Source organism: Osmerus mordax, chromosome 14 (assembly GCF_038355195.1).
Source record: "Osmerus mordax isolate fOsmMor3 chromosome 14, fOsmMor3.pri, whole genome shotgun sequence".
NCBI lineage: Eukaryota > Metazoa > Chordata > Actinopteri > Osmeriformes > Osmeridae > Osmerus > Osmerus mordax.
In genome coordinates this window covers 2,457,846-2,484,096 of record NC_090063.1, presented here as the reverse complement: position 1 = coordinate 2,484,096, position 26,251 = coordinate 2,457,846, and the positions used below count along the sequence as shown (strand labels likewise).

At 41.4% G+C, this 26,251-nt stretch overlaps 2 protein-coding genes and 1 long non-coding RNA gene across 6 annotated transcripts; 2 read left to right on the top strand and 1 right to left on the bottom strand.

Annotated features, from left to right (window-relative positions):
* Nucleotides 1-340: 340 nt before the first annotated feature.
* slc35e4 (solute carrier family 35 member E4) lies at nt 341-8,923 on the top strand. Of its 3 annotated transcripts, none has more exons than XM_067249738.1 (3): nt 341-424; nt 1,615-2,222; nt 8,376-8,923. In XM_067249738.1, exons 1-3 carry the CDS (start codon nt 420-422, stop codon nt 8,921-8,923), a joined length of 1,161 nt encoding a protein of 386 aa, XP_067105839.1. In that variant the 5' UTR covers nt 341-419. The 3 variants fall into 3 exon arrangements, with proteins under 3 accessions (XP_067105839.1, XP_067105840.1, XP_067105838.1); XM_067249739.1 differs by lacking the exon at nt 341-424 and adding an exon at nt 495-649; XM_067249737.1 differs by lacking the exon at nt 341-424 and having other exon boundaries at nt 1,217-2,222.
* Nucleotides 8,924-13,588: 4,665 nt separating this feature from the next.
* On the top strand, nt 13,589-20,668 carry smtna (smoothelin a). Of its 2 annotated transcripts, XM_067249749.1 has the most exons (8): nt 13,589-13,712; nt 14,524-14,667; nt 16,115-16,190; nt 16,513-16,593; nt 16,777-16,822; nt 16,998-17,115; nt 17,235-17,386; nt 18,947-20,668. In XM_067249749.1, exons 2-8 carry the CDS (start codon nt 14,524-14,526, stop codon nt 19,092-19,094), a joined length of 765 nt encoding a protein of 254 aa, XP_067105850.1. In that variant the 5' UTR covers nt 13,589-13,712; the 3' UTR covers nt 19,095-20,668. The 2 variants fall into 2 exon arrangements, with proteins under 2 accessions (XP_067105850.1, XP_067105851.1); XM_067249750.1 differs by lacking the exons at nt 13,589-13,712; nt 14,524-14,667 and adding an exon at nt 14,877-15,034.
* A 3,620-nt stretch (nt 20,669-24,288) lies between these two features.
* Nucleotides 24,289-25,270, bottom strand: LOC136956917 (uncharacterized). The gene is made up of 2 exons (XR_010878248.1): nt 25,152-25,270; nt 24,289-24,678 (listed from the first exon to the last, which is right to left on the bottom strand). It is a non-coding gene; the product is annotated as an uncharacterized lncRNA (long non-coding RNA).
* Nucleotides 25,271-26,251: the final 981 nt, after the last annotated feature.

The window sequence follows — 26,251 nt, the reverse complement described above, 5'->3', positions numbered from 1 at the left end:
GCCCCCGCGACCCGACCCCCGGACAAGCGGAAGATGATGGATAGATGGAAATAAAGTCTTACTTACTTACTCATTTTGCCTACATATGAGTTCAGTTACTTATTATTATCATGTTAGAACTTCCTGTTGATTGAATACTTAATTCCTGTAACAATTTAGGCAGCTAAATAGTTCACCTTATCTTTACCCTTAGGTTTTTTTGGTACCTGTGTCTGTTAAATTTGACAATGTCCTTGACTAGAAACTGGCAAGGAGTCATCTTGACCTGTCCCAGTGACTGAAAAGAGAATGCGGTGACGTAGTAGCCTCATGTCATGAGCGGCAGGGCACAGCTGATCGAGGGATAACGAGGCGGTGTGACACAGGGACTGTCTGCGTCGAAGTAACTAACAACGACGGTAGCAAGACAAAGATAATTAATGAGGTAAAGGCGACATGCTGTTGTTTAAATGGGAAGAATTTTATTGCTAGTCGTACTGCTTGGGCCATCGCTTAGGTTTTACAGCATCTCAACACAAGAACAGTACGTTAGCTAGCTATACAGAAGCCAGTCGACAAGAGCTAGCTACGATTTAGTTTGGGGATAGCTAGCTTCGCAGCTAGCAAGCCAACGTTTCAGGAAAAGCGAATCACGTTTGGTTGGATTGAGGTAATTAAATAAATAAATACCACGTCCTTACGTGGTATTTATGGCTGACTGTTTAGCACACTACGTGCCTTTTTCACTGAGAGGTATAGCAAAACAAGTATCAAAGAAAAACTAGCTACTACAATAACAATGCTTTTCATTCTAGGTTTACTGACTGAGCGCAAGCGAGGTTTCGGCTCAGGCAGTGCGTGGTTTCCGCGCAATCAAACTGGGGCCTAGCAAGGCAGCTTGGTATTACTTTCATGTAAACAATATCAAGCTGTCGATGTTGGGGAATTAAGTGAGGTCTTTAGCCTCCGAAGAAGTTGAACAGGTCGCCATAGTTGCATTGTTAAATGACATGTATGCAGAAAGCTTAGGCTTAGACCAGGTACACGGACTTGTTGTATTTGCAGGGCAGTCAACTTTGTTATTGTTTATTTTCCCCTCGATGCAAACCGATAACCTTAAGACATCACCAATCAGTGGCCAAAGAGCCTATATATTATATATATGTGGCCTATTGATATACGTTAGATTGTATATGGCTAGTCTTCATCTAACTATATTTTCGGAATGACTCCATAACCAATCACAACAGGCTATTGCCTGCAGTTTCCAGCCTCCTCCTACCCGCACTGACTGAGCGAGCCAGTCAGCCGACTCCTCGTACTTCCTTCTACTCGGGTTCTAGCTTGCATCTGTCAGGTTACTCGTGTGGGTGGATTACACAACCAGACTGGTCTGATGTAAAACACGTGTCTGTGTCGTCAAGGAAAGTATGCAACTAGCTTGAAAGAGACAACACAGAGCCGAACTAAGTACATTTTAGGCGAGAAATGGCTGGATAGGGATATCGAAATTCTACATCGTTCTATTTGAAACATATCCATGAAAATCTAGCGAGTCAATCTTCAGTGGTATTTTACTTGCATACATTTATGGTTGATGCAGCGTTACGAGTTCAGGATGTGTTTGCCTTACAGAAGTGAGGATGAAACGAACATGACCAGCACCGATGGCCTCTCTAAATGCGAGGCGACCCGGCGGGAGACGAGGAGACGGGCACCTGCCGAGATGCTTCACCTTATGTTCGCCGTCATTGTGTGGCTCGTGACGGGTACTACCATCTCCAGTCTTAACAAATGGATTTTTGCCGTGTATAATTTTAAGTATCCGTTACTACTGTCTGCTCTCCACATGCTGACAGCTATAGTGGTGGACTATGGTCTTATAAAACTACGAGTAATCCGACACAAAGGGGCTGGCGAGCAGGACTTGACCACCAGCGCCAAATGCAAGGTTTTCCTATTGAGCTTGACGTTTTGTGCTAGCATTGCTTTTGGTAATGTGGGTCTGAACTATGTCCAGCTGTCCTTTGCTCAAATGATCTACACCACCACGCCAATCTTTACCCTTGCCATTTCCACTCTAATCTTGGGAAAGCAACACCATATTCTCAAGTACACGGCTATGATGCCCATCTGTCTTGGAGCCTCCTTCAGTATCATGGGTGAGGTCCAGTTTGACCAGATTGGCTGCTTCTTTGTATTTGCCGCTACCATGCTGAGAGGAGTCAAAACCATCCAGCAAAGTGAGTACAGTCACAGTTTTCAACCCTTGGGAAAGCTTATTCAAATATGTTTTATTTCATGGAGGCAACATTTTGAAAATGTACAGTTGGAAGTGTTTTATAGCTTTGGAGAACTTGTATTGCTTAATGTTCTTTTCCCCCTCTGGAAAATGAGGTTTCGAAGCAAATGCCGATGAGATCCTAGTATATTTTGGTGTTACTTTCCCTCTAGTCTCCTAATGTGGCACATATCTTCTTAAACCACTTAGGGAATTGAATAGTTTATAAAGTTTTGATGCGCTTGTCCATGTAGTAGTATTATGTGTTCTAACATATCTTTTCTAAATTTCCATCAAAGTTTTTACTCACAGGTGAACGGTGCGTGGCAGTTTATTGATCTCCAAAACTATTGTCCATTACAAGTCAGGGCTCGACATTAAGGCTTGTCCGCTTGTCCGGGACAAGTGGATTCTTTTGTAGGGCAAGTGGAAGAGAAATGTACTTGCCCCACTGGACAAGTTAAAACTCAAACAAAATAAAATGCCATTTTACTTTATGTTATGTGCCAGTCATTACGTCTATTTTACTGATTTTATTTTACGGAATTCTACATTATCAAAACACAAAAAAGTGGCTTTGTCCCAAGATCTCTACAGACTGCAGCTAATTTAATGCTCAACACTTGAACGGGGGCTTATTACATGAGAGGAATTGTTTACTGTGTTGTTTCAGTTACACTATCAGGGCTTGGAAATACTGTGACTTGCTAAAGTAGGCAAATGGCTAGTAGAACATAACATTTCGTAATAATTTCTGTAAATCAAACAGCTGCAAGACCCAGTGAAATGTTTTAGCTAGCAAACTAACGTTAGCTAGCATCGCTAACGACATTGGCTAACTCAACTTCGGTAGGCTATCCTCAGTATTTGCAAGCCAGCTAAACTTATACTATATCTAAAATAATTTTGTAAACATAATGGATTTTACCACTAAAAGTTGGTGTTAACTTTTAATTGTTTCTACATTTTAGCTTTCTACCTGGCAGAGGCTGATTTACCAAGGGATCCTTTACAAGGTGTATACTTGACAGTTGAACATTAGCTGTTACTTAACTACGTACATTTAACCGATACAAATGCTGCTAATGCTTGCTAGGTACACAGCTGCGACGCTAGCAAGTTAACGTCAACACAAAAAAAATATCTAAAATGATCAATCTTTACCCGGACAAGTGACTCAAAAATATGGAAGCAAATCGTTACCAAAATTCAAATGCAAATGCATTTCCAGAAATGCATTTGCTGCATTATTTGACTCATAAATGAAATTAGTAATCAATCATCCTATTTGCATTTTAATTTTCTTCTTCAAGAGTGCTCAATCTTTCACTTAATTAAAAGGAAAAAGAAATAGACATTTGAGATTTAATTTTCAAAATATGCCCCAGCAAATAGATACCAAAATTCAATTTGAAATGTAAAATTTGAAATGCATTTTCATTTTAAGAACGTGGCTGCAAAATCGTGACCACAATTCAAATTCAAATGCATTTCCAAAAATGCATTTTCATTTTAAGAACGTGGCTGCAAAATCGTGACCACAATTCAAATGCATTTCCAGAAATGCATTTTCATTTTAAGAACGTGGCTGCAAAATCGTGACCACAATTCAAATTCAAATGCATTTGCAGAAATGCAAAATGAACGAAAAAGCATTCTGAGCGGCGCAGCAGAGTGACGTCAGTAGCCGCTCATCTTCAGCTCCCTGCTGACTGAGCTACCCATCTTGTTCGGTAGGGGGCGGTGTGCACATCTGCATTGCATTACATTGCAAATGTGCCGGGAAATTGATTGAATTGCCGGGTCTTTAGAGCAGCGTACCCCAACCGGTGCCCACCGGTCAGTGGGTCATTTCGTACCGGGCCGCACAAAAAAGAATTAATAACATTATTTCCTTTTAATTGATTATCAGAGTCTGAAAGACGTTTTATTCTGAAAAATGACCCGATTCTCTCCTTCTCCGCGGGCCTTTTCCCCTGAGCAAAAGTTTGTGGGCTTTTATTGAGCGGTATCATGCGCGTCTCTTCCTCTTGACACATGACAAGTGATAGTTACCACTCAATGGAGCCTGTTTGCGACAACATCTCTATCGGTATTTTGGATGAAGGCTATACTGAGATCGCCACTAAAGCACTGAAAACCCTGCTTCCATTTCCAACATCAAGCGGGATTTTCTGCCGTGACAGCAATCAAACAAAATTATGAAATAGGCCTAAACTGGATATAAGGAACGCACTTCGGGTGTCACTGTCGTAGCTTATAGTCACACACAACAGTGGGACTGACACATCGAAAGCTAGCTAGTAACAATATAACGATGGAAAACCAGGCTAAGAAACTTAAAGATGGGACTGAGAAATTAAGAGACAAAAATACATCACATTCACTAGACATGGTTTTGTCAATTGAAAAAACGGCTGTTTATTTTACATAAAACTCAAACGATTTTATGCTCAAATCAGCTAAACCATTTTTCTCGCGCGCTCGCATAAGGTGTGGAAGTCACTAACTAGGATCACATCAAACCCAGAATGTGCATGCATTAGCAGCGCAGCTGTCCAGGGCCTATCTTTCCTCCCAGTCCGTCCCTGCCGGTCCGTGAAAATAAGTCTTACATGAAAGCGGTCCGTGGCGCAAAAAAGGTTGGGGACCGCTGCTTTAGAGGACGCATCACAGATCATGGCGCTCCCTCAAATTGTGCAAACACTGTTAGAATTAGCTGAGCAGGTAGAATCTAATAATATATCTGAGTCTGATGCCCGTGACCGAGTAGAACAAGTCATAGAGAGCTTGGCTGCATACTCTGCCGTCACAGATTTACACATTAATAGTAGCTCTGCCACTGTTTTAGTCATTGTTTGACATCAAGTTGCTCAGTCTGTGATGCGTCCTCTAAAGACCCGGCAATTCAATCAATTTCCCGGCACATTTGCAATGTAATGCAATGCAGATGTGCACACCGCCCCCTACCGAACAAGATGGGTAGCTCGGTCGGCAGGGAGCTGAAGAAGAGCGGCTACTGACGTCACTCTGCTGCGCCGCTCAGAATGCTTTTTCGTTCATTTTGCATTTCTGCAAATGCATTTGAATTTGAATTGTGGTCACGATTTTGCAGCCACGTTCTTAAAATGAAAATGCATTTCTGGAAATGCATTTGAATTTGAATTGTGGTCACGATTTTGCAGCCACGTTCTTAAAATGAAAATGCATTTCTGGAAATGCATTTGCATCTGAATTTTGGTAACGATTTGCTTCCATACAAAAAGTTAGTCGAGCCCTGCAAGTCAAAATCCAAAGAAAAAAACAATGTCCAAAAGAATCCTTTTCTTTTAATAAACATAAAATCCACTTCAGTCTTTGCTTTATATTATGTATACATACAGAATGATGTTTTTTTTGCTTCCTTCTAATAACAGCTTCCTTTGTTTTAGTATTTAGTAAAACCATTACTAAATAATGTTTGTATAATACAAAATGCTCATGTGCCGTAACCAATGACAGACACCAATCATAATAATCAACTAAAAGCATGGAATTAACTTTACTTTATCCAAAAATTTCACAAAATTATTATTTTCTTATCAAAGCACAAATAATCAATACAAAATTACCAATAATTTAGATTATAACTATAAAACCAAATATTACCATTGAATAAACAATACAAGGTATTTGTCTTTATACCCCCTTTCCACCAAAGTGAACCAGGAGCTGGTGCTAGAGTCGGTTCAGAGCTGGTTAAATTTGCGAGCCTTCTAAAAGAGAGAGAGAAAGAGATTTCCCATTAATCTGTCACATCAGAATTTTGATTTGGGTCACGAAAGTCTTGAAATTTGAGTGAGAATGTCGCCCGGTAGACCGCATAGTCTTAGACGGCAGCCATGTCTTCACGTCATGTCACAAAGTTCATAATTTTACAGTCAATTCTACACCTAAAAAGTGGAGCAGGGCAGCTTTCAAGAGTTATGGGAATTCTGCTTTTAGCCAGCTGGTCCGATTTATTTTTGTGATTTGTGTAAAACTGGCAATCTGAGTGAGATTGCGTCCCCGTTACACTGTTTTGACATTGTTAGCCTCAGTCAGACTCGGGTCGCTCACTGGCAGTGTGCACAATGTTGTATTTCACTCCATTCTACACTATACACGTCAGGGAGGACTGCCTTTTGTAGATACGAGCCTGCTGAAGATAGCCAGCATCTTGGATTTCTTTAACCGAGCCTGTTTCATTCGTTATTTGCCTGAGAAAGTGACATCGGTTAGCCAGGCTAGTTTTGCCCGATCACTTGGTCAGGCTATTTAAAGGTATTGGGGTCAAGTGACTTTTGTGCATGGACAAGTGAAACGTAAATGTACTTGTCCAAAGGACAAGTGCCACAAAAAGTTAATGTCAAGCCCTGAAATTCAGTGGCCAGAGATATATAATGACCTGATCGACGCTCCAAGTGTATTATACCCGGGAGAAGTTCGTCTTTTGCATCCGACATGCGCAGTTGAGCATGCTTGACATGTGATGTAGGGTGATAATTGGTCTCATCTCATTTTTCCCATCAAGGCTAGCGTGGCAGCGCCAAACACAAAGCAGAGCACCCGTTCTAAAGGCCGTTTATCAATCCGAAGAACGCTAAAACGCAAGGTTGAGATGCGTGTTTTCTTGGCTACTGCGCAATACCCTGGACTTGCAGAAGTATGACAACACTGGCATTGTCAGCGCAACATTTTATAAACTTTTGCTGTATAGTGCTTTGTCATTTCACTCATTTGATAGGATTATGATCAAATGCAGCAACTAGTGTCTACACTGCGATGCTAACTAGGTTATCGAAAACTTGGAGCAAATTTATAAATTAGCCGTTTCATCATCAAAATAAGCTCATTTTCAGCAACTACATTGCCCATTTCTCGCCACATTTTATTTCAGATGCTGATTTACACATACCGTTTAGCTGAAATTTTAATTGTAAAAACTTAAAGCAATGGCGGTCAAATGATTCTGTTTGTCTTGTTTGTCACGGTAACCCTGCCCCTGACGCAAGCGGTTCTTACTTGGTTCATACTTAAGCCCAGCTATATTTTGGTGGTACATAAGAACCACTTTCCCTGGTTCAGAGCCGGTTCTTGGGCTGTCGAAAGAGAAAGAACTGGTTCGAGATTAAGCACTGGCACCGAACCAGAACCCAAAATGCGTTGGTGGAAAAGGGGTATGTCATCTCCCTTTGCAGAACTCATGTTGTGACACATTTTTAGCTGTTTGCTGATTCACTGCTGTAGCACTCTTTCTACTTGCTACTTAAATTGTTCCTACACATACTATATCACATGTTGCTGAATACTTAAGGTGATCTCTCTGCCCAGCTAACCGGTTTTGTTGACTTTGTCAGCTGGGTTGTGTTAAGTAGTACCCTCACTGGAGTAATTTGGCAAATGTTCTCAGTAGCATGCACAGACGGGAAACATTTTACTCAGGGCTGACCACCACATATTTCCTCTAAGGGTGGTTTGCCTGTAAATTCCGTGCTGGAGATTACTGATGTCATAAATCCACATTATGAGATAATTGTTTAGCAATGCTGAAACCACCCAGTTTGTACAGACCTTCTGAAAATAGCATATGTTCAGAAAAAGTGCTGTACATAACAAATGAACAGATGCTAGTATGAACAAGTGTGTTCTTAATTCTTGTTCAGTATTAAGTGTTTGTACCCAAAGCAAACTCAACACTACTGGTACATTTACCAGATGGAGATTTGACACACACAATTCGGATGTAAGATATAGGGTCTGGAAGTGTTTCCTCACCACCGCCCTGAAATGCCAAACTAGTTCAACTGTGCCGTGTCCTGTTTCAACAGGCTATTTTCAACCTCTCCCTTGTAGTCGTAAACGGCCTACCTCAGTTGTTTACATTATCTGACACACATCGGCTGTGCACATGCTCTTGTTGGATTTCCAGGTAGCTTACTACTAGTTTGCAGTCATCCTACCGTTTTCTCTGTGTGTAACATTATTTGTACAGTAGGTATCTTATTTTTGAAAGTGTTAATCAAGTTTTGTTTGTGTGTATTGTTATTTTGTCTCTTCCAAATGCACTTATCTCTCTTTTTTTGCTCTCTTTCAGGCATCCTTCTCCAGGAAGAGAAGATTAATTCTGTGTTCCTTCTCTACTTGATGTCCATCCCCAGCTTCCTCATCCTGGCTGTGGCCGCCCTGACCTTGGAGAACTGGGCAATGCTAGAATCTCCACTGCACTATGACTGCCACCTGTGGCTCTTTATCCTGCTCAGCTGCCTGGGCTCTGTCATGTACAACCTCGCCAGCTGCTGTGTCATCACACTGACCTCCGCCGTCACCCTGCACATTTTGGGGAACCTGAGCGTGGTAGGGAACCTGCTATTGTCACAACTTCTCTTCGGCAGTGAGCTGTCGGCACTCAGCTGTGTCGGTGTGGTGCTCACGCTCTCTGGCATGCTCATCTACCAGAACTCTGAGTTCATCGCCAGCTACCTGGATGCATGGGGGACCAAAACCAAGATGGCAGGTGAGACAACAGAGGCCAGCAATACTGTGGGCGGCGTAGTGGACCGAAACAGCGAAGGGTTGGCGGACCCTGTCCCGCAAGATCTGCCGGAGAGGATAGATGGAAAGAGGTTGGACAAGATTGACTGAAAGAAGGGAGAGAGTGATTCAGAGAATGAGACTGTTGACACTTATCCTGAATAAAGGGAATATGTGTCAGGTCAGCCTGGACTGTGGAGAGGATCAAGATATGGTCGGGGACATGAGTGCATTGTCTCTGGTGATGTGACTGAACCTGTTGTGGTTTGGTCTGTTTTTTGCCTCTTCTCTGTGCCAAGTTAGTTACCTCAGCCAGGGTCTCTTTAGAATGACGAAGGGGTCTGAATGATGGAGAAAACAGATGCCTTTAATGAATGTGACAGTTTAAATCCTATCCTGTACTAATACACATACATACAGTACAAAGCCTCTACTGAAATATGCATGCATGAGCATACAAACAATTTGATACCTCCTGAGATCACGCACTATCACTCACAATACTCCACTGTGAAAATGTTCTAATTTTGAGGGTGCTTAGTGAGATGGCTGGTGTGGCTGTAACAAACAGCTTATGCTATGGATAGCCCACGTCTTGGACAGGACAGGGAGCATCCTCCTAAAATATAGATGGGCACAAATGGAAAAAAGAAAATTCTAGTTACTGTTACCTAACCCTCCCCTGGTCTAGTTATCAGAGGATAAGGGTATTTCTGGCAGCTTTTTGTGGGGTGGACTGAGGTTAATTGTTTTTTTAAATGGGTATGCTGTATTTGTTTCTATAGAGTAATAGCTCTTGTCTAGATGACATGTACAAGGACAGGGAGATATGAGCTAAATATATTTTAAAAAATGCCATAGAAGCCGTTAATTCAGTTTTGTAGGAAGACACTGCTTTGTCCTGTCTAAGGTAGTCCATTACCTTTTCCTTTGATCAGAAAATTATTCACAATTTAGGATCTTTGATTTAGTCTCTCGACTGAGCTTAGTTACCTCCTCTTCTATGTAAAATGGTGCACACTGCAGCATACCTCTATTAATATAGTCCTCTCTAAGGAGTCTCACTCATCTTTAGCATGGCCTTTTCCCCATGGAACAGATCAGAAAATTGATTTAGCCTTCTTCCTCAATGCCTCTAGTTTACACAGTGGAACTGACTCGCCCTGTCCCCCATTCAACAGGGTGCTGCATTTTGTCTCTGTTAAATTGTTTTTTATAGTAGACCTGCTGGACAGTGCTATTTTAACTCCATGTATGTTTAGTGGTTATGTTTAATTGTTAAGTTTTTTAAATACTGCAAAAGGTTTAGAAGATTAATTTTATTTGGTCAAATTAATATTTATTTAATCATTTGTGAGGGGAGGGGGTGAACTTAATTATTTTTATATTTTTTTTTATTTTTTATAGAAAGAAGGGTATAATTGTCACCATTAGGGATGCTCATAATTAACCGTGTAACCGTTAGCCGACAGTACGAATGTTTACCGGTTAATACTACTGGTTAAACGGTGTTACCAATCTAGCAAAAATGTATTTTCACTTTCAGCAACTTTTCACTTTCCCTAGTGACAAAAAAAGTTGAATCGAGCAACTTTCTGCTCCTTTGGCAATCTCAGTATTTGTTTAGCAGCAGCAGAATAACTAATTGTACTTCCATGTTGTTATAGCCATGCTGTTTTGTCAATCTGTTGTTGTTTATGCTGCTGCTATAGCTTAGCTATGCTACTATTTAATTAATCAATCCCTTATGGGGGTAAAAAAAACATTTGTTGTATTGTTTTTTTAGATTTTATGGGTCACAGACACTCCATTCTATATTTTTCGTCCACGGTTAATGGTCCACGGTTAATGGTCGTTAACGAGCATCGGTTATCGGTCAAATTTCTATTTTCTAAATGAGCAGCCCTAGTGTCAGTAAAAGTCAATTGATCTATTTACATTTATTCATTTAGCAGACACTTTTATCCAAAGCGACTTCCAAGAGAGAGCTTTACAAAAGTGCATAGGTCCCTGATCATAACGAGATAGCCCCAAAACATTGCGGGTAGCCAAAACATGAAGCATACATTGTGAAAAGCAAATAAGTGCAAATGGGAAGAACCATAAGAGCATGTAGTTAAACAAGTTACAATTAAACAACATGAACCTCAAAAAGTGCAAGAGTGTACCTGTAGAAAAAGCAAGCAACAATAATATAATTCACAGCGAGTACAAGAAGTTAAATGAGTTACAACTAACCAACAAGAGCAACAAGTCCCTCAATAAGAGTCATTGTGTTCCTGGAGGAAACTAACATCAGGTCCAGCAAATCATTCCTAAGTACCGTTGTACTCCCGGAACAAGTCCGTCTTAAGCCTTTTCTTGAAGGTGGGGAGACAGTCAGTGTCTCTGATGGAGGTGGGGAGGTGATTCCACCATTTGGGGGCCAGACAGGAGAAGAGCTTGGGTTGGGAGCGGGTGCTCTTGAGAGGTGGGACCACCAGACAGTTGTCAGAAGAAGACCGTAGGTGGCGGGTGGGGGTGTAAGGCTGGAGGAAAGACTTGGATGTAGTCGGGTGCAGTCCCGTTCACCGCTCGGAAGGTAAGTACCAGGGTCTTGAATCTGATACGGGCCATGATGGGAAGCCAGTGGAGTAAGATGAGAAGTGGGGTAACATGGGAGCGTCTGGGTAGATTGAAGACCAAGCGGGCTGCTGTGTTCTGATTCCTCTGGAGAGGGCGGGTTGCGCATGCTGGGAGACCGGCGAGCAGCGAGTTGCAGTAGTCCAACTTGGAGAGGACAAGTGCTTGGACAAGCCGCTGGGTGGAATGCTCAGACAGGTATCTCCTGATCTTCCAGATGTTGTAGAGGGTGAATCTACACGACCGGGAGACTGCAGCAATGTTGGCAGTTGTAGATAATGTGGTAGATCCATGGTAACCTCAAGTTTACCATGGATCTACCTCATTATCTAAGTGTCTGCTATCTATCTACTATTGCTCCCAACTGGAAGAAAGGGAAACAATTTTCCGCTGTCACTGTCTGCAGGTCAGGTTATACAACTGTCCAGCCCAGGTGTGGGATTGCATGCAAGACTTCCCAAAGGAACTTATGTTAGTGGAAGTCTTTAATCTTCCCTGCTTACTCAAAGGGCCTATACAGGTGCCAAACAGTGTCCGCTGAGAGCATCTGATAAGGATCCAATCTCTCACATTACAATAGGTCTTGTTCTCTCTGTCGCTCACACACAGCTTCAATCGTTAAAGCTTCAATGTCAGAATCTGACTAACCAGGTTTATTTGAGATTCATTTAATTACTACAACCTGCCATGTTTTCTGTATTGTCCCACAAGCACAGCAGTAAGCACAGTAGGATGTGCTGCCAAATGAGTGGAATGGCAATAAAATAATTTGTTGCCAGTACCAAGAACTTTTCTACAATTTACACAAGAATTCTAAAGAAGTGTGTTGGAGTTATTAGTTGAATACCTCAGTTGACAAGGCCTTCAAAGCCCAATTGTAAAAAAATTAAAATAAAAACATGGATTGAGTAAGCTGCTAAAGATCAAGCAGCTTTTTGTGCTGTCTACCCACAAATAAGGTGTGCACTGGTCCCATCAAGAGTTGAATTCTAGTGAATGATCTGAAAAGCTTAATTTGAATCGATCATGGATTGTTCTAACAATGCTTTTTATTTACAGGGACCAGTTCCGCATCAAGTTTTGGTTGGTTAGACTGAGTGACCGTTGTTGGGCACATAGTTGAGGGTGGTGGAACGACGCTCTTCTTGCACTGAGTTACGTAAATGCTGCCTTTCAGTCATATTGGCCCCTATATACAGTTTTTGTTGTCTGCAAAGTTAGGTGTAAATTATTATTTTATTATATTTGTCTTTTACAATCATGGAAGGCTTGCTTAAATATATTGGTTCAAGAACATGTATGTTTCCTGTTTTATCTCAAAATGAAGAACAAACTGAATATTTTCATGTATACACATGGACAGAATAAGCAAATCAAAGAGTACAACGATCCATCTCAACGTTGCTAGAATATTAGTGCTATTTTTATTTGTATGTCCTGTGAAGCCTGATTGTGAACTGACTGAATTAACTGTCAAAAATATATTCGCTTTTTCTTACCACTAGGTTGAGCCATTACTCCAACTCCATGTTTGACCTCGAAATGCACCAGTCTTAACTTTGTAGCAAATATTAACTCGATGACAACACACTGTGTTTTGTGGAATCCCCTACTCTGCCATATATGTGTGTGCACAACTGTGTCCTGCTTGTCTCCATACAGGGTTGTCTGCTCCCTCTAAACAAGCTGATGTCGAAGTGCTAGGCAGCTTTTTGCCTGAATAAGGCAGTGTTGTTTACCTCCCCCCTTTTTGCCGAAAGCTTAACCCTTTCCCTTTTGTACCAAGTCATTTGTGTGTAGGGCTAACTCTCCAGGAGAAGGAACAAAGCTTGTGTCAGAACAGTGTAATTACAAAGACAGAACTCCCCACAGCCACGCATTATCCTCGTTCCTCGTGACATCATCTAAAGTCAATGGTGATGGAGAGTGTTGAGTAAAGAAGTGAGGAGAGGACAGATTGACTGACCTAGGATTCTTCCCAACCCTCCCAGAACTATGTCCCTTTTTCCTCTACCTTCCTATTTGTACGCAAGCAATGACTGGTCCTCTCCCCCGCCATCCCCAACATCTCTCCAGATACTCTACTGAGGTAGGGTGGGGGCAGGGGTGTGGTTCTAGGCTACAACAAACCACTCTCAGAAAGGGGAGAGAGCTGGGAGGAACTGCTCATAGGCTGAGCTGACATGTAAATCTGAATTTTGTTGGGAGACAACATCCTTGGTAAATGTACTAAGCCATAGTGTTGTGAGGACACCCACCAGCTGCACCCAGGAAACAGGTAGGGGACACTGACAGGATATCATACATTACTGTAACTTATAACTCTTATCAGATCTGGTCCTTGTTTCCTTACTAATTAGTTTCTAATACAGCTATCTGCTACTGCATAATATTTGTATGTATACTTTTTTATGAGTTTTTATGAGGATTTTCTCTCAAAAGTTGTCAGTTCTAAAGTTGAGGTTCTGCATGACTATATTTGTACGTGCTTTAGGCATTTGTGTGGAGCAACTCAGCCAGATGCTGAAAGAAAAAGAGGAACACTTCACTGTTCGCACAAACATGTTTTGGAGGAGCATGGTTCAGTCAGTTTACATTCTTGACTTTATATTTATATTCAAATTACTCAACTTGACGTATGAGTTGAAGACAAGCCATTCCAACAAAAATCATTTTTAAAAGAATGACTTAAAATCTTCGCTGTCCTTGTTTCATGGAACAAGTGTAACTACATATATGGGTGATGGTAAATAGAGATTATTATTTATGACAACTATCTCCTTCCCCCTTTGGCACATCTACACATTCCTAATCTCCCTAAAATAAACTGAATATTTCACACAGACATCTGTTATCCTTCCCTTGTCCACTTGTTTTCTGCCTCTCTTCACAGTAAAAAATGAGGATCACATGTTTTTGTGTATGTAGGTTTAATGTATGTGTGTAGAATTTATATGTTACATTTCGTTGTGTATAATCAATAGAGGTGATGTAGCTGTGCCCATGTCCATCACCATGAGTATTTCAAAATATTTAAACTACAATAGTTACATACTTCCTGATCTCCATCTGATTTATATCATATTAAGATGGAGGTTGGACCAAATGAGCGGGGGGCGGAGCCCACATTGACCCAAGAGACTTCAAAGACGACCCCCACGGAGAGCCTGTCAGACCCACTGACCAGTCAAGCTCTGGCTGCTATAGAGGATGAAGCAGAGCTGAATAAACTGGTGAGATACTGGCTGTCAGACTGTAGTAATTTGCTTGGTTGGTGTTGCCTCTTGGAACAGTTTATCTGAGATTAGACTTGAAGTATCAGTGTCTTAAATTAGCTTTAAAGGAGACATGGCATGCTGTTTTTGGATGCTTTTATATAGGCCTTAGTGGTCCCCTAATACTGTATCAGAAGTCTCTTTCCCGAAATTCAGCCTTGGTACAGAATTACAGCCACTACTAGCAGTCCCACAAGGAGCTTTCCTCAGAACGCCCTGTTTTGGTGTCTGTAGCTTTAAATGCTAATGAGGAGCGGAGGGGCGTCACCATGCGCTAATGTTTACAATGGATCTATCGCAATGGCTGTAGCCCCGTTGCTGTGAGGTAAGATGCCTCGAATTTGCCCATTCTCATCTGATAACCCTGATTTGCAGAAGTACACACAGTCATTTCAATGAGGGGAAAGGCGGATATCGCACGCGCCATAACACCAACAGCAGAACGGTTATCCAAATAACAATGAAGTGTACAACACTCACGTTACAGCATGTGTATTCACCCACATACTTAATGCTATCTACCTTTCCATTAGCGACAGTAACTCAACTGTTAGCTGCAGAGCTGATGTTACAGCCACATTCTAAGGGTATCAAGCTAGGTAACCATATACAGTAAAGCTACAAAATGATATAGCGTTAGTTAACTTACTTGTCCGAGGTTAGTAGCTGGATGAAGGAGAGTTAGTACTGATCCAGAATTAAATTTCAGCAAGGCCAGTTTTGTATTAGCTCAAGTTGAGGAAACAGTCTTGGCTGAAGTGTTTGGCGCAGACATACAAAACAAATGCGCCTACAACAGAAGTTGTGTAGGCGCATTTCCAGAGAAAATAAAATTAAGATACTGGGTCTTCAGAGGCTTGGATGAAGGAACTGTGAAAAGATTTTTGTTTTCCTTTGTACATCCAAACTGAGCAAATGTAATGCTTCCATCGTTTGCAAGCCATGATGTCTCTCGAGGATAAAAACACTTGCACGGTCATAGGTCAGTTTCTTATGGGCGGGCCAGTATATCTGGGCGGGCAAAGCAGAGAGAGGGGAGGTAACCTTCCTCCTTGTGACATAACAAAGAGGAGATTTTCAAACAGAGCAATTGAGCTTTCATTTTCTGAAAGGCGGAGAAGAACACCCATTGCTTGGTTTACACCGATCGAAAATTCTAGCCACTGGGGGACCAAAGGCAGGCTAGGGGAACTCATATTAATGTTAAATAACCTCCTAAAGTGAAGTTTTCATGTCATGTCACCTTTAAAACATGCCTAAACAACCCTAAAACTGCCTTTTAATCTCTGATCACATGTACAGTGTGTAATCTCAACTGTTTCCATGTATTTTAAAAATTAAGTATACTGTTTACTTGCATGTAAAGAATTTTGCGACTCTTTAAAAAAAAAGTTATCTCTGGCAGCTGGACAAGGCAGTCAATTTTGAGGAGAGGCAAATGATCCGTGCTGCTTTGAGAGAACTGCTCAGGAGGAAGCGAGGTAAGATGATCTAATTAAAAGGGCAATGGTCCCTCTGATTAACAGTCTTTCTTTAATGTCTTGTGACTGAACTACCATAAACAGCGATACTGCTATACTGACAATCATAAACTCATCATTGTATATTTGTTCATGTTCTTTTAAATTGTTGTTTGACACGTATTGTTTGTTTACATTATATTATGCTACATACTTTGTATCTCTCATTTGTAAATTGAATGAACAGAGCTAAAAAAAAAAAATAGTTCTCTGTATTTATTTCCTTTCTCTCCCATTCATGTTCCTGTCATTCACATCTCTTTATTCTCTTATTTTGTCTTAGAGAAGCGTGAGCAGGAGCGTGTGCCCAGGCTGCAGGGCTTGAGTAAAGCTGGCACAGCAGGGATGGGGTTGAATAGAGGAGGTCAGACCGGCTTCATAAACCACCTGCTGAAAACACACATCAAGTTCTCACTAACTGCACACACATACACACGCACATACTTTACCACTGCCTCTGTCTTATTTTCAAAGACGAATGGTGTTTGATTATGTATGATTTCCACTCTGCTTCCTTCATTGCCTATTTATCCCTGGGTTTTCACAGAAGGGACAATACACAGACAATTCTCAGAACCCAAGACAGGAGCCAGGTGAGTCATTCACCCATGTGCCAATGTTTAGCCCAGAGCAGTTGCTGCCCTCTTCCAAACCACGCACACAGCCCCTCTATCTCTGCCAACATGATGAGATTCTCTGTGTTTACTCTAGGCCATCTTGTTTGTGAGGAAAGTGTAATGTTCCAGCAAGCTTGTCCTCTGTCCTCAGTGTAAGGAAACCCTCTGTGGCTTCTGCTCCCCACTCCCCTGCCCCTGTCACACCTAATACTAAAAGCGTCAAGCAGATGTTACTGGATTGGTGCAGGATCAAAACAGAGCCATATGAGGTGCAGTAAAAGTTCCCTCTCTCCCTCGAGATAAACTTGTGTTATCTTGAGTTAACAGCATGATACCAGTACCCTTACTGGTTCAGAATACCACTTCATTTTGCCTTTACTCTATACAGGGGATCAACATCAAGAACTTCTCCTCCAGCTGGAGTGATGGAATAGCTTTCTGTGCCCTGGTTCACCGTTTTTTTCCAGACGCTTTTGAATACTCCATTCTCAATCCTACCAAACGCAGGGAAAACTTTGAGCTGGCTTTTAACACTGCTGAGTGAGTTCTTTCTCGACCTTTGACATAGAACATTCAAACATAAACAATGCGTCATTGGACACCAGTGTTGCCACAGTTACTTTGAAAAAGTAACTTAGTTATGTTACAGATTACTTGATTTTAAAAGTAACTTAGTTACTTTACAAGTTACTTGATTTTAAAAGTAACTAAGTTAGATTACAAGTTACTTTATTAGTTACATTCACCAGCTGCCGACAACACCCCCGCCGCCTCAACATAAAAATAGGTGCGTTGCATGCAGCGCCGGCGCCACCTGCAGCCGCCCGGCTGACTTGAAGCAGCCAATGGCATTCTCAACTTCAAGGCAGCCGGCTGCAGCCGGCTCTCAGCGCCGCCGGTGCTTCATGAAGTCGAACGCACCTATTGACAACCGGCTCTATAAGTTTGACTGTGCATTGCTGCGACTCCAAATGTTTCTTCAAATTTGACGTAATATTTTTGTAGCTTGATAGCACTTTGTCGCTGCACTAGCACAGTGCTAGTGCAGCACAGAGTGTACAAAGAACCTTGATATTTCCATCTTTAGCTGACAAATACTCAAAATAGTGATTGTATTTCCAACTCGAAAATGCGCATCTCTCTCTCTCTTGCTAGCTAGCTACATTGTTGTTTGTGTCGCTGAGTGGTAGGTCTATGTATATACACTACCGTTCAAAAGTTTGGCGTCACTTAAAAATGTCCTTATTTTTCAAAGAAAAGCACTGTTTTTTTCAATGAAGATAACGTTAAATTAATCAGAAATACACTATACATTGTTAATGTGGTAAATGACTATTCTAGGTGGAAATGTCTGGTTTTTAATGAAATATCTACATAAGTGTATAGAGGCCCATTTCCAGCAACTATTACTGTATGTGTTCGAATGGTACATTGTGTTTGCTAATTGCCTTAGACTAATGGATGATTAGAAGGATTAGAATTAGAATGCCAAAGGTCTGCAATATTGTAATTGCTGCAAATGGAGCATTATTTGACGAAAGCAAAGTTTGAAGAACAAAATTTATATTTCAAATAAAAATAATTATTTCTAATAATAATAATTAACCTTGTAAATGTCTTGACTATATTTTCTATTCATTTTGAAAGTTATTTGATAAATAAAAGTGTAAGTTTTCATGGAAAACACGAAATTGTCTGGGTGACCCCAAACTTTTAAACGGTAGTGTACACGTGACCCTCGTGCTGAAAACGTGACTTAATTGTCTTAACTCCCAGAGACGCAAGAACAAATCAAATATATATTTTACTATTAATGACAAAATAGTAACGCACAGTTACTTGGACAAGTAACTTTAATCTGATTACTGGTTTGGAAATAGTAACGCGTTAGATTACTCGTTACTGAAAAAAGTGGTCAGATTAGAGTACCGGCATCACTGTTTGACACTAACAAAAACTGTATTTCCTGCAGTGTCTAAATACATAATCCAGGCCAGAGGTTGATTAGTTTTGATTAAACACACTTTCTGCTGTCCTTGGCAAACCAGTCCACATCATTCTCTTGCTGTACTTCTCTTTCTTACTCTCCCTGGACTGTAGGAGGTTAGCAGACTGCCCCCCTCTGTTGGATGTTGATGACTTGCTGCGAATGGATGAGCCTGATTGGAAATGTGTGTATACCTACATCCAGGAGTTTTACCGCTGTCTGGTGGAGAAAGGCCTGGTCAAAACCAAGAAGAGACCCTAGGTTAGGACCTTATACAGAGATGTCAGATATCACCTTATCAGGAGAGGTGTAGTGCAATAAGGTCATGCATGTATCACAGAAAAATACATGTTTTGCGTGTTTGCCAAAACCATTTTAAAATAGATAGTACATGTTTTCAGTTTGAAATTGTCTACACTTCTCATTTTTTATGCTTCTAGTGCTGCATATGCCCACAGAGCATGTCTATGTACTGGTTGTATGCGTTATCAAATGCTTATCTGTGTATGTGTTTGGAGAGGACAGCTGGCACTTAGGATCAGTATATTGCTCTGAGATTACACATCGGCATTAAATCAGAAACATTGAGAATCATGCTGTGGCTTTTTCTGGTGCACTGTATGAACTTTGAAATTACCTTTTTATGTACTGTATAGCGGTATGACAGGGACTTCCCATATATGTGTGGCAGCCTGCGGAAACCCTTCACATGGTGAAAATTATTTGTATTCAGGACAGTTTTTAGCTAGTTTTCATATATGTATAATACCCAGAAGGTCAAATTCTCACAAAACAGTTAATTTCAACGGTTTTTGGACATGTTAGCTAGCAAGATGTTCAAGCCATGTCAAATCAAATTATGAATCAAAGTGGAATCTTTGATGATGTAACTTCATTTTAAAGTTGACCTGTGTCAAAAAGTGATAAGGGAGAAAACTGCATTCAAAGATTCCAAGGAAATTAACTGTTTTGTGAAAATTTGACCTTCTGGGTATTATACATATTTAGAAACTAGCTACAAACTGTCCTGAATACAAATAAGTTTCACCATGAAAGTTTTTCATTAGTAATCATATACTTTTTGTACATTACAATGAAGTTTAGGGTGTTAACTATACAAAACATCAAAAATCTCAATTTTGACAGAAAACAATGTTCGATCTTTTATGGCAGGTTATAGCCAACAACAGCCCGCGACATCCGACGGGTTTCCGCAGGCCGCCACATATTTGTTTTTGATATTTGATGTTTAGCCTCCTCTGTGTACCCTTTTTGTAAAATCATCATTTAGAAATGTCTACTAAGGCCTAGTTATCTCTGCCGCTTTCATTCTGAGTGAGAGGGCTACTGCCTAGTCAGTAGCCTACTGTATTTTTGATTCATATGATAAGACAAAATTAAATGGCTATTTTGTCTGCCTCAATGACATTGTCAAAATGTGTACACGGGTAAGAACTGGATTGATAAGGCTATCATTATGGTTTATGGTTGGTAAGACAAGTCAAACCGCACTCTTCTGAGCTTGCCAAATAGCCACTGCAGCACGCACACAGAAGTCCAGGTGTAGGACTCGGCACACAAGTCAGAATTGAGGTAGGCTAAGAAAACATTACAAAACTAGAGAGGGTGGGGTGTGCTTGCGTCAGTTGCAGATGGATATGTTTCAGGGATGTGCACAGGTACGGGCTATTGTTGCCCGGGCAACAGCCCGTTTGCCCTGATTGACTGATCTGCCCCTCTGGAGAAACTTTTTTTTATTATTTTTTGGTGGCTGCATCAATAAGATAAGCCCATCATTAGTAAAGTTAAATAAAATAAAATTGCGATATCATCCAGTTCTGTGTTCATTTATTTAGCCACCATAACATCAGCGTTGCCCTCTGCCTTTGGACCAATCCTTTCAGATTGTTCAGAGTACCAAGGATGCAGGTCTTTAGGACTGAACCAGGAGTTGATTTAGGGCAGGGCATATGCCAGCTTAGATACTATGCATTTTAAAGGATCATAGCGTTTAACGTAGAGTACAGATGGGTCACACCATCTATTACACACACATGTTGTCCCCCTCGACTTGTGTCGTTGTTGTAATTGTGCCAACACAAAAGAAACTGCGGAACTGGAAGATAACTGTCCTGACACTGACAGCGAGGACTGGGTGTCCATAATCTGTTATTCCTTATTCTGTTTTGTACAGTTTTATATAGGCTATCATATTTCATATTTTTCATAAAGATTGTTTTTATGGTTGATCAGTGTTGTTTTCAAGGCCGTAATCATAATATATGGGGGGGACCTATCCCAAATCTGGTCAAAATGTCCCCCCCAATATATTGATATAAAAATATAAATGTTCTACTCTAGGACAGGCAACCACGCACGCTGTCCGAAATTCTTATTTAAAAAATGTATTCGTCCCCCCCAATGTTGACTCCATGGCTACGACCTTGGTTGTTTTCATTTGTGGAAGAATGAATGAATTGAATGTTACAATGACATAAGTCTGTGCAAGACAGTCCTGCAGAAAAACAGGAACATCTGCCTGTCTCACAGGCAATTCTGCAGCCGCAGTGTATCATAATGCAAAACACTGTCAGGGGCCGAATTTCTGGTCATCCAGGTGACGTGCAAGGTCCCATCCTCTATTTGCCAACCATATCCACCCATGTTGACAAAAAGCAGCTACCTTATTGGTGTACAACAATCACGTGTCGAACCGTGCCACCAAAATCCTATTACGCTCTGAAGAAACTAGTTCCACATAAAACATAGACGCATCGACAATCGACTGGAATTTCAGCGACAAACTTTTTTTTAGTAGGTTAGCACGACTCGTTCTTTTTTATGAGCTAAAGATTGTGTAGATGCCAGACTGTGGAGCGGGAATCATTTTCTAAAAGACTTTTCGTGATTTACCTTGCGGCCTAAGTCAACGCTCTAGGCTCTCACATACACACCCATGGAAATCTCGCTGAAGCAGCATTCCAATAATTACATTTACATTTAGTCATTTAGCAGACGCTCTTATCCAGAGCGACTTACAGTAATTACAGGGACATTCCCCCGAGGCAAGTAGGGTGAAGTGCCTTGCCCAAGGACACAACGTCATTTGGCAAGGCCGGGAATCGAACCAGCGACCTTCTGATTACTAGCCCGATTCTTTAACCGCTCAGCCACCTGACTCCCTATTTTTTTACTTCTGTATTTCATGTTTCAGAATTGTATTAATGGATAAAGCTAATAGAACTAGAGAGGGTACAATTTCTGGGGAAATTGTAAGGTGTGCTTGGGGAGGGAAAGATAGCCAGTTGGACTTCGTGAACCAGCCCAAACTCTGTTGCGGGTAGGGAAACGTAGAAAACCCCGGAGCTCTGGACGTGTTGATTTCTAACTGCTGCATTAAAGTCGGACCTCTGCGACTCCAGACCACTCTTTCTAGAACACAGATTTGTGTCATTGAATACCATCATTACATATTGGAATAGACACAAAGAATTTCAGTCCTTCATCATATTGCATAATTCATTAAGAACCCCCTTTGAAACAAGCTATTGTAACAACGTTGTCACCGGCAGTATTTCAGATGGGTATTGAGTTTAAATACATTATTTAATGTGACATTACTTACTGTCATGCAAGTCTTGATTTGCTTAAATTTACATGTGCTTGTAGTACACCACGGCACGATAAGATACCTGCTTTGCAACAGCACATCTATGCACGTTGTATCCATGCGTCATTGCTGAGTTCCCTTTGTGGACACAAGGCACTTTTTGGCACAAAAAATTAATTTCATCCTAAACCGTGCAACGGAACGTAAATAAAAATACAAGCAACGCAATCGCTAACAAGATGAACCTTTTGACACCGACATTGTCTATGTAGCCCAAATATTGTGGGATCCTTACGGTGCGTGTCCACTACAGTGGAGCGCTGCGGAGCGCTGCGGAGCGCTGCGGAGCGCTGCGGAGCGCTGCGGAGCGCTGCGGAGCGCTGCGGAGCGCTGCGGAGCGCTGCGGAGCGCTGCGGAGCGCTGCGGAGCGCTGCGGAGCGCTGCGGAGCGCTGCGGAGCGCTGCGGAGCGTCGGCTTCCAATTAATTTTCAATGAAACCGGGCGTTGACGCTCGCGTATGGCATTGTGGGAAGGCGTTGCAAGTTGGATTTTCTCAACTTTATGTAAATGAGGAGCGTGAAAACGCTAGCGTTGTCCAATCGGATTGGTTTCTTGTTTCTTGTAACGTAGCAACTGTTCGTCATGGTAAACATTTCTAGGTTTTACAATTTCAAGATGGAGGAGAAACTTATCGTATGTGTCTGCACACCCAGTTATTTTCAGAACAAAGTTACGTAATGTGACGAGCCTGAATTTAAAGATTACATTAAACTAATAATGCATGGTGCAGGGTTGACAACGTTGTCAGTGTCCCTAGTGTGTTTTTATACTTTTAAATTCAGTCTCGTCACATTACGTGACTGTTCTGTGCCACTGCTAGCTTGCTAGCCCAGCCTACAAACGACTGGTTGAGTGACCGGTGGCGTAACATGTATTCTACTGTAATCTTGCACTAGTAAAAATTCAGTATTAATGTTGTGAGAGAACTACAACTCTGTATTAACTTGTCTAACACGCCCCCGAGAGTGGTGTACTGTGGGAAGGCAAGCGGTGTACCGTTAGGGGTGGGAAAAGAAAGAAAAATGATTATATGTGAGAGAACAATGGTTGTGCTTGCCGAAGGCGTGAGCATACCCAATTACTCACATGTTCATATACTCTGTCCTTCAGTCAAGTTGTAGAAACAGGGACCATATGTAATTGTTGTAGAAATTAAGCCTATGGAAAATGGTCTTCTATTAAAATACAAAGAATGAACATATCTATAATTGGCTGCAAATTATCATTGTGTCTCTCATACTAATACCACCTCCTTGAAAGAGATGGTATGGACAGGAAAGAACCCACTGGTCCAGACTGTAAAACTGCTAGCAGGGTAAGTTCATGGCCAGGAGGCTGGAGATGCTGAAGTCCTAGAAGCACCTACTGACAACTGTGCTGCTTCAGTGCTTTAGCTTGCATAGATCACGGCGAAAGCAGACCTTCATAGTGTTTTTTTTTATGGACAGTACTTTGAGCTGCAATCTTTGCACCAAAATGTGCTGTATAAATAGAATATATATTATTATGCAATTGTTGTAGTAACAGGAATCAATGACGTAAGTAATTATAATTAGCCAAGAGTAGGTATACCACATCAGTAACTCTTATCAGTACATAGTGACATCTCTGCACACTTGGCAAGTTGGAAAACGAACCTAATTAGCATAATACACGCATGTGCACAATTAATTGTATGGCTAGCAGTGTATTCAAGGCCACAAGTAGTTGCAATCATGGAATGCTTTATGCATGTAGGTAGCAAACCAAAAGATTTAATCTACCCAAGAAAGACAATGACGAAGCTTAAAGGTTGGGAAAAAACTTTTAGAGCAGACTAAAAGACTAAAAAGACTCGCTCATTTGATTATGTTGACACAGCTCAGTCTACCATCTTCAGCCAGCTGAGTCTAGCATCTCCAGTCAGCTCAGTCTCCCATCTTCAGCCAGCTCAGTCTAGTATCTCCAGTCTGCTCAGTCTCCCATCTTCAGCCAGCTCAGTCTACTACCTCCAGTCAGCTCAGTCTCCCATCTTCAGCCAGCTCAGTCTACTACCTCCAGTCAGCTCAGTCTCCCATCTTCAGCCAACTCAGTCTACTATCTCCGGTCAGCTCAGGGTCCCATCACCAGCCAGCTCAGTCTACTCTCTCCGGTCAGCTCAGGGTCCCTTCACCAGCCAGCTCAGTCTACAGTACACTCAACAAGAGGTAGACACAAGACAGCTTACACCCTCTACCTGGAACACATTATAGCATCTGATGTTTAAAAACACAGTCCAACTCGGATGTTGTGTATTACTTTTTACAGGGTTTTTGGGGATCACTTGCAAAGGCTACCCCATTCAGGGTCAGCCAGTGTCGATTATAAGTCTCCACTAAACACGACAAGAGGAAGACCCAAGACTACATAAACACTTTCAACATGCTACATATTATGGTACCGTATTTCTTCGATTTAACGCCACCCTCGATTAATTTTTTTATGGTAATTTCAGACAGCGTGCGTGGTTGTCTGTCGTAGCGTAGCACATTTATATTTTTATATCAATATATTGGGGGGGACATTTTGACCAGATTTGAATATTGGGGGAGATGTGTCCCCCCCAATGTGTCCCCCCCAATGTAAATAACGTTCACCAAAGTAAAATACAGACAACAAAAAAAACATACCTCGTTGGCTGCATGCTGTACACAAGGGGATAGAGGTTTCCTTAGATCACTAACATCTGATCAACAACCTTAAACTTTTATCGGAGCACCAAATTGTCCGTGCTTCACTTGCTGTTAGCTTGTCGACTCTCTCACTCACGAGCGTTCCAAAAGGCCTTCAAAATAAAGGCACTGTACTATTACCAAATAAAGTCACTTAATAATACTGAATTAAAGTATAAAATTATAAATTATGACATTGGTTGAAAACAAATTAAACATTATAATAATGTAATTGCGACAATTACATGCAGCCTCCAATATTGCGAGGTAGTGAAGGACTTTAATTCTTTGTGTCTATTCCAATATGTAATGATGGTATTCAATGACACAAGTCTGTGTTCTAGAAAGAGTGTTCTGGAGTCGCAGAGGTCCGATAATATCAGCTTTAATGCAGCAGTTGGAAATCAACAAGTACAGAGCTCTGGGGTTGTCTACGTTTTTCCTACCCGCAAGAGAGTTTGGGTTGGTTCACGAAGTCCAACTGGCTATTTTTCCCTCCCCAGCATATATTATACAGTGCAATTAAAACAGAAAGATGAAAAGAGGTTTGAGCTTGTTCTCTCGTGCATCAGGGAGTTGTTCTTGCCGACGCATCCCACCTCATCGGGTGCCGTCTCAGCCCGGTTTCAAGGTTGCTTCTGAAATGAAGAGATTAAGACACAAAGTACAGCCTGCTTCCCACACCCTGTGTGAGACACAACGTTTACAATGTTTAAGCCTCAACACAATTCATAAGACAGAACTTTAATAAGCACAATATATTCTTTAGTAGCTGACTTCACCAATGGCGAATTCTCCTTTCATCAACCCCAAGTTCGCGTGCTACAGATCTGTTGCTGCTGGTGAGTGCTTTCTGCACAGCTTTCTGTTTGAAAGCTGGAAGAACGTTTTAGCATGCTGCTTCAGATTTCTACACAATGTAAACACACGCGCGGCTTCAATTTTATACTAGGCTTTGTGTTTGACCTCCTTGTCTATTCTTTGTTTGTCTATGGCCGCACTGCAGCTGCGATTCTCCAAATCTCTCTTACTAATTAAATGCCGCCAGTGGCGGATCT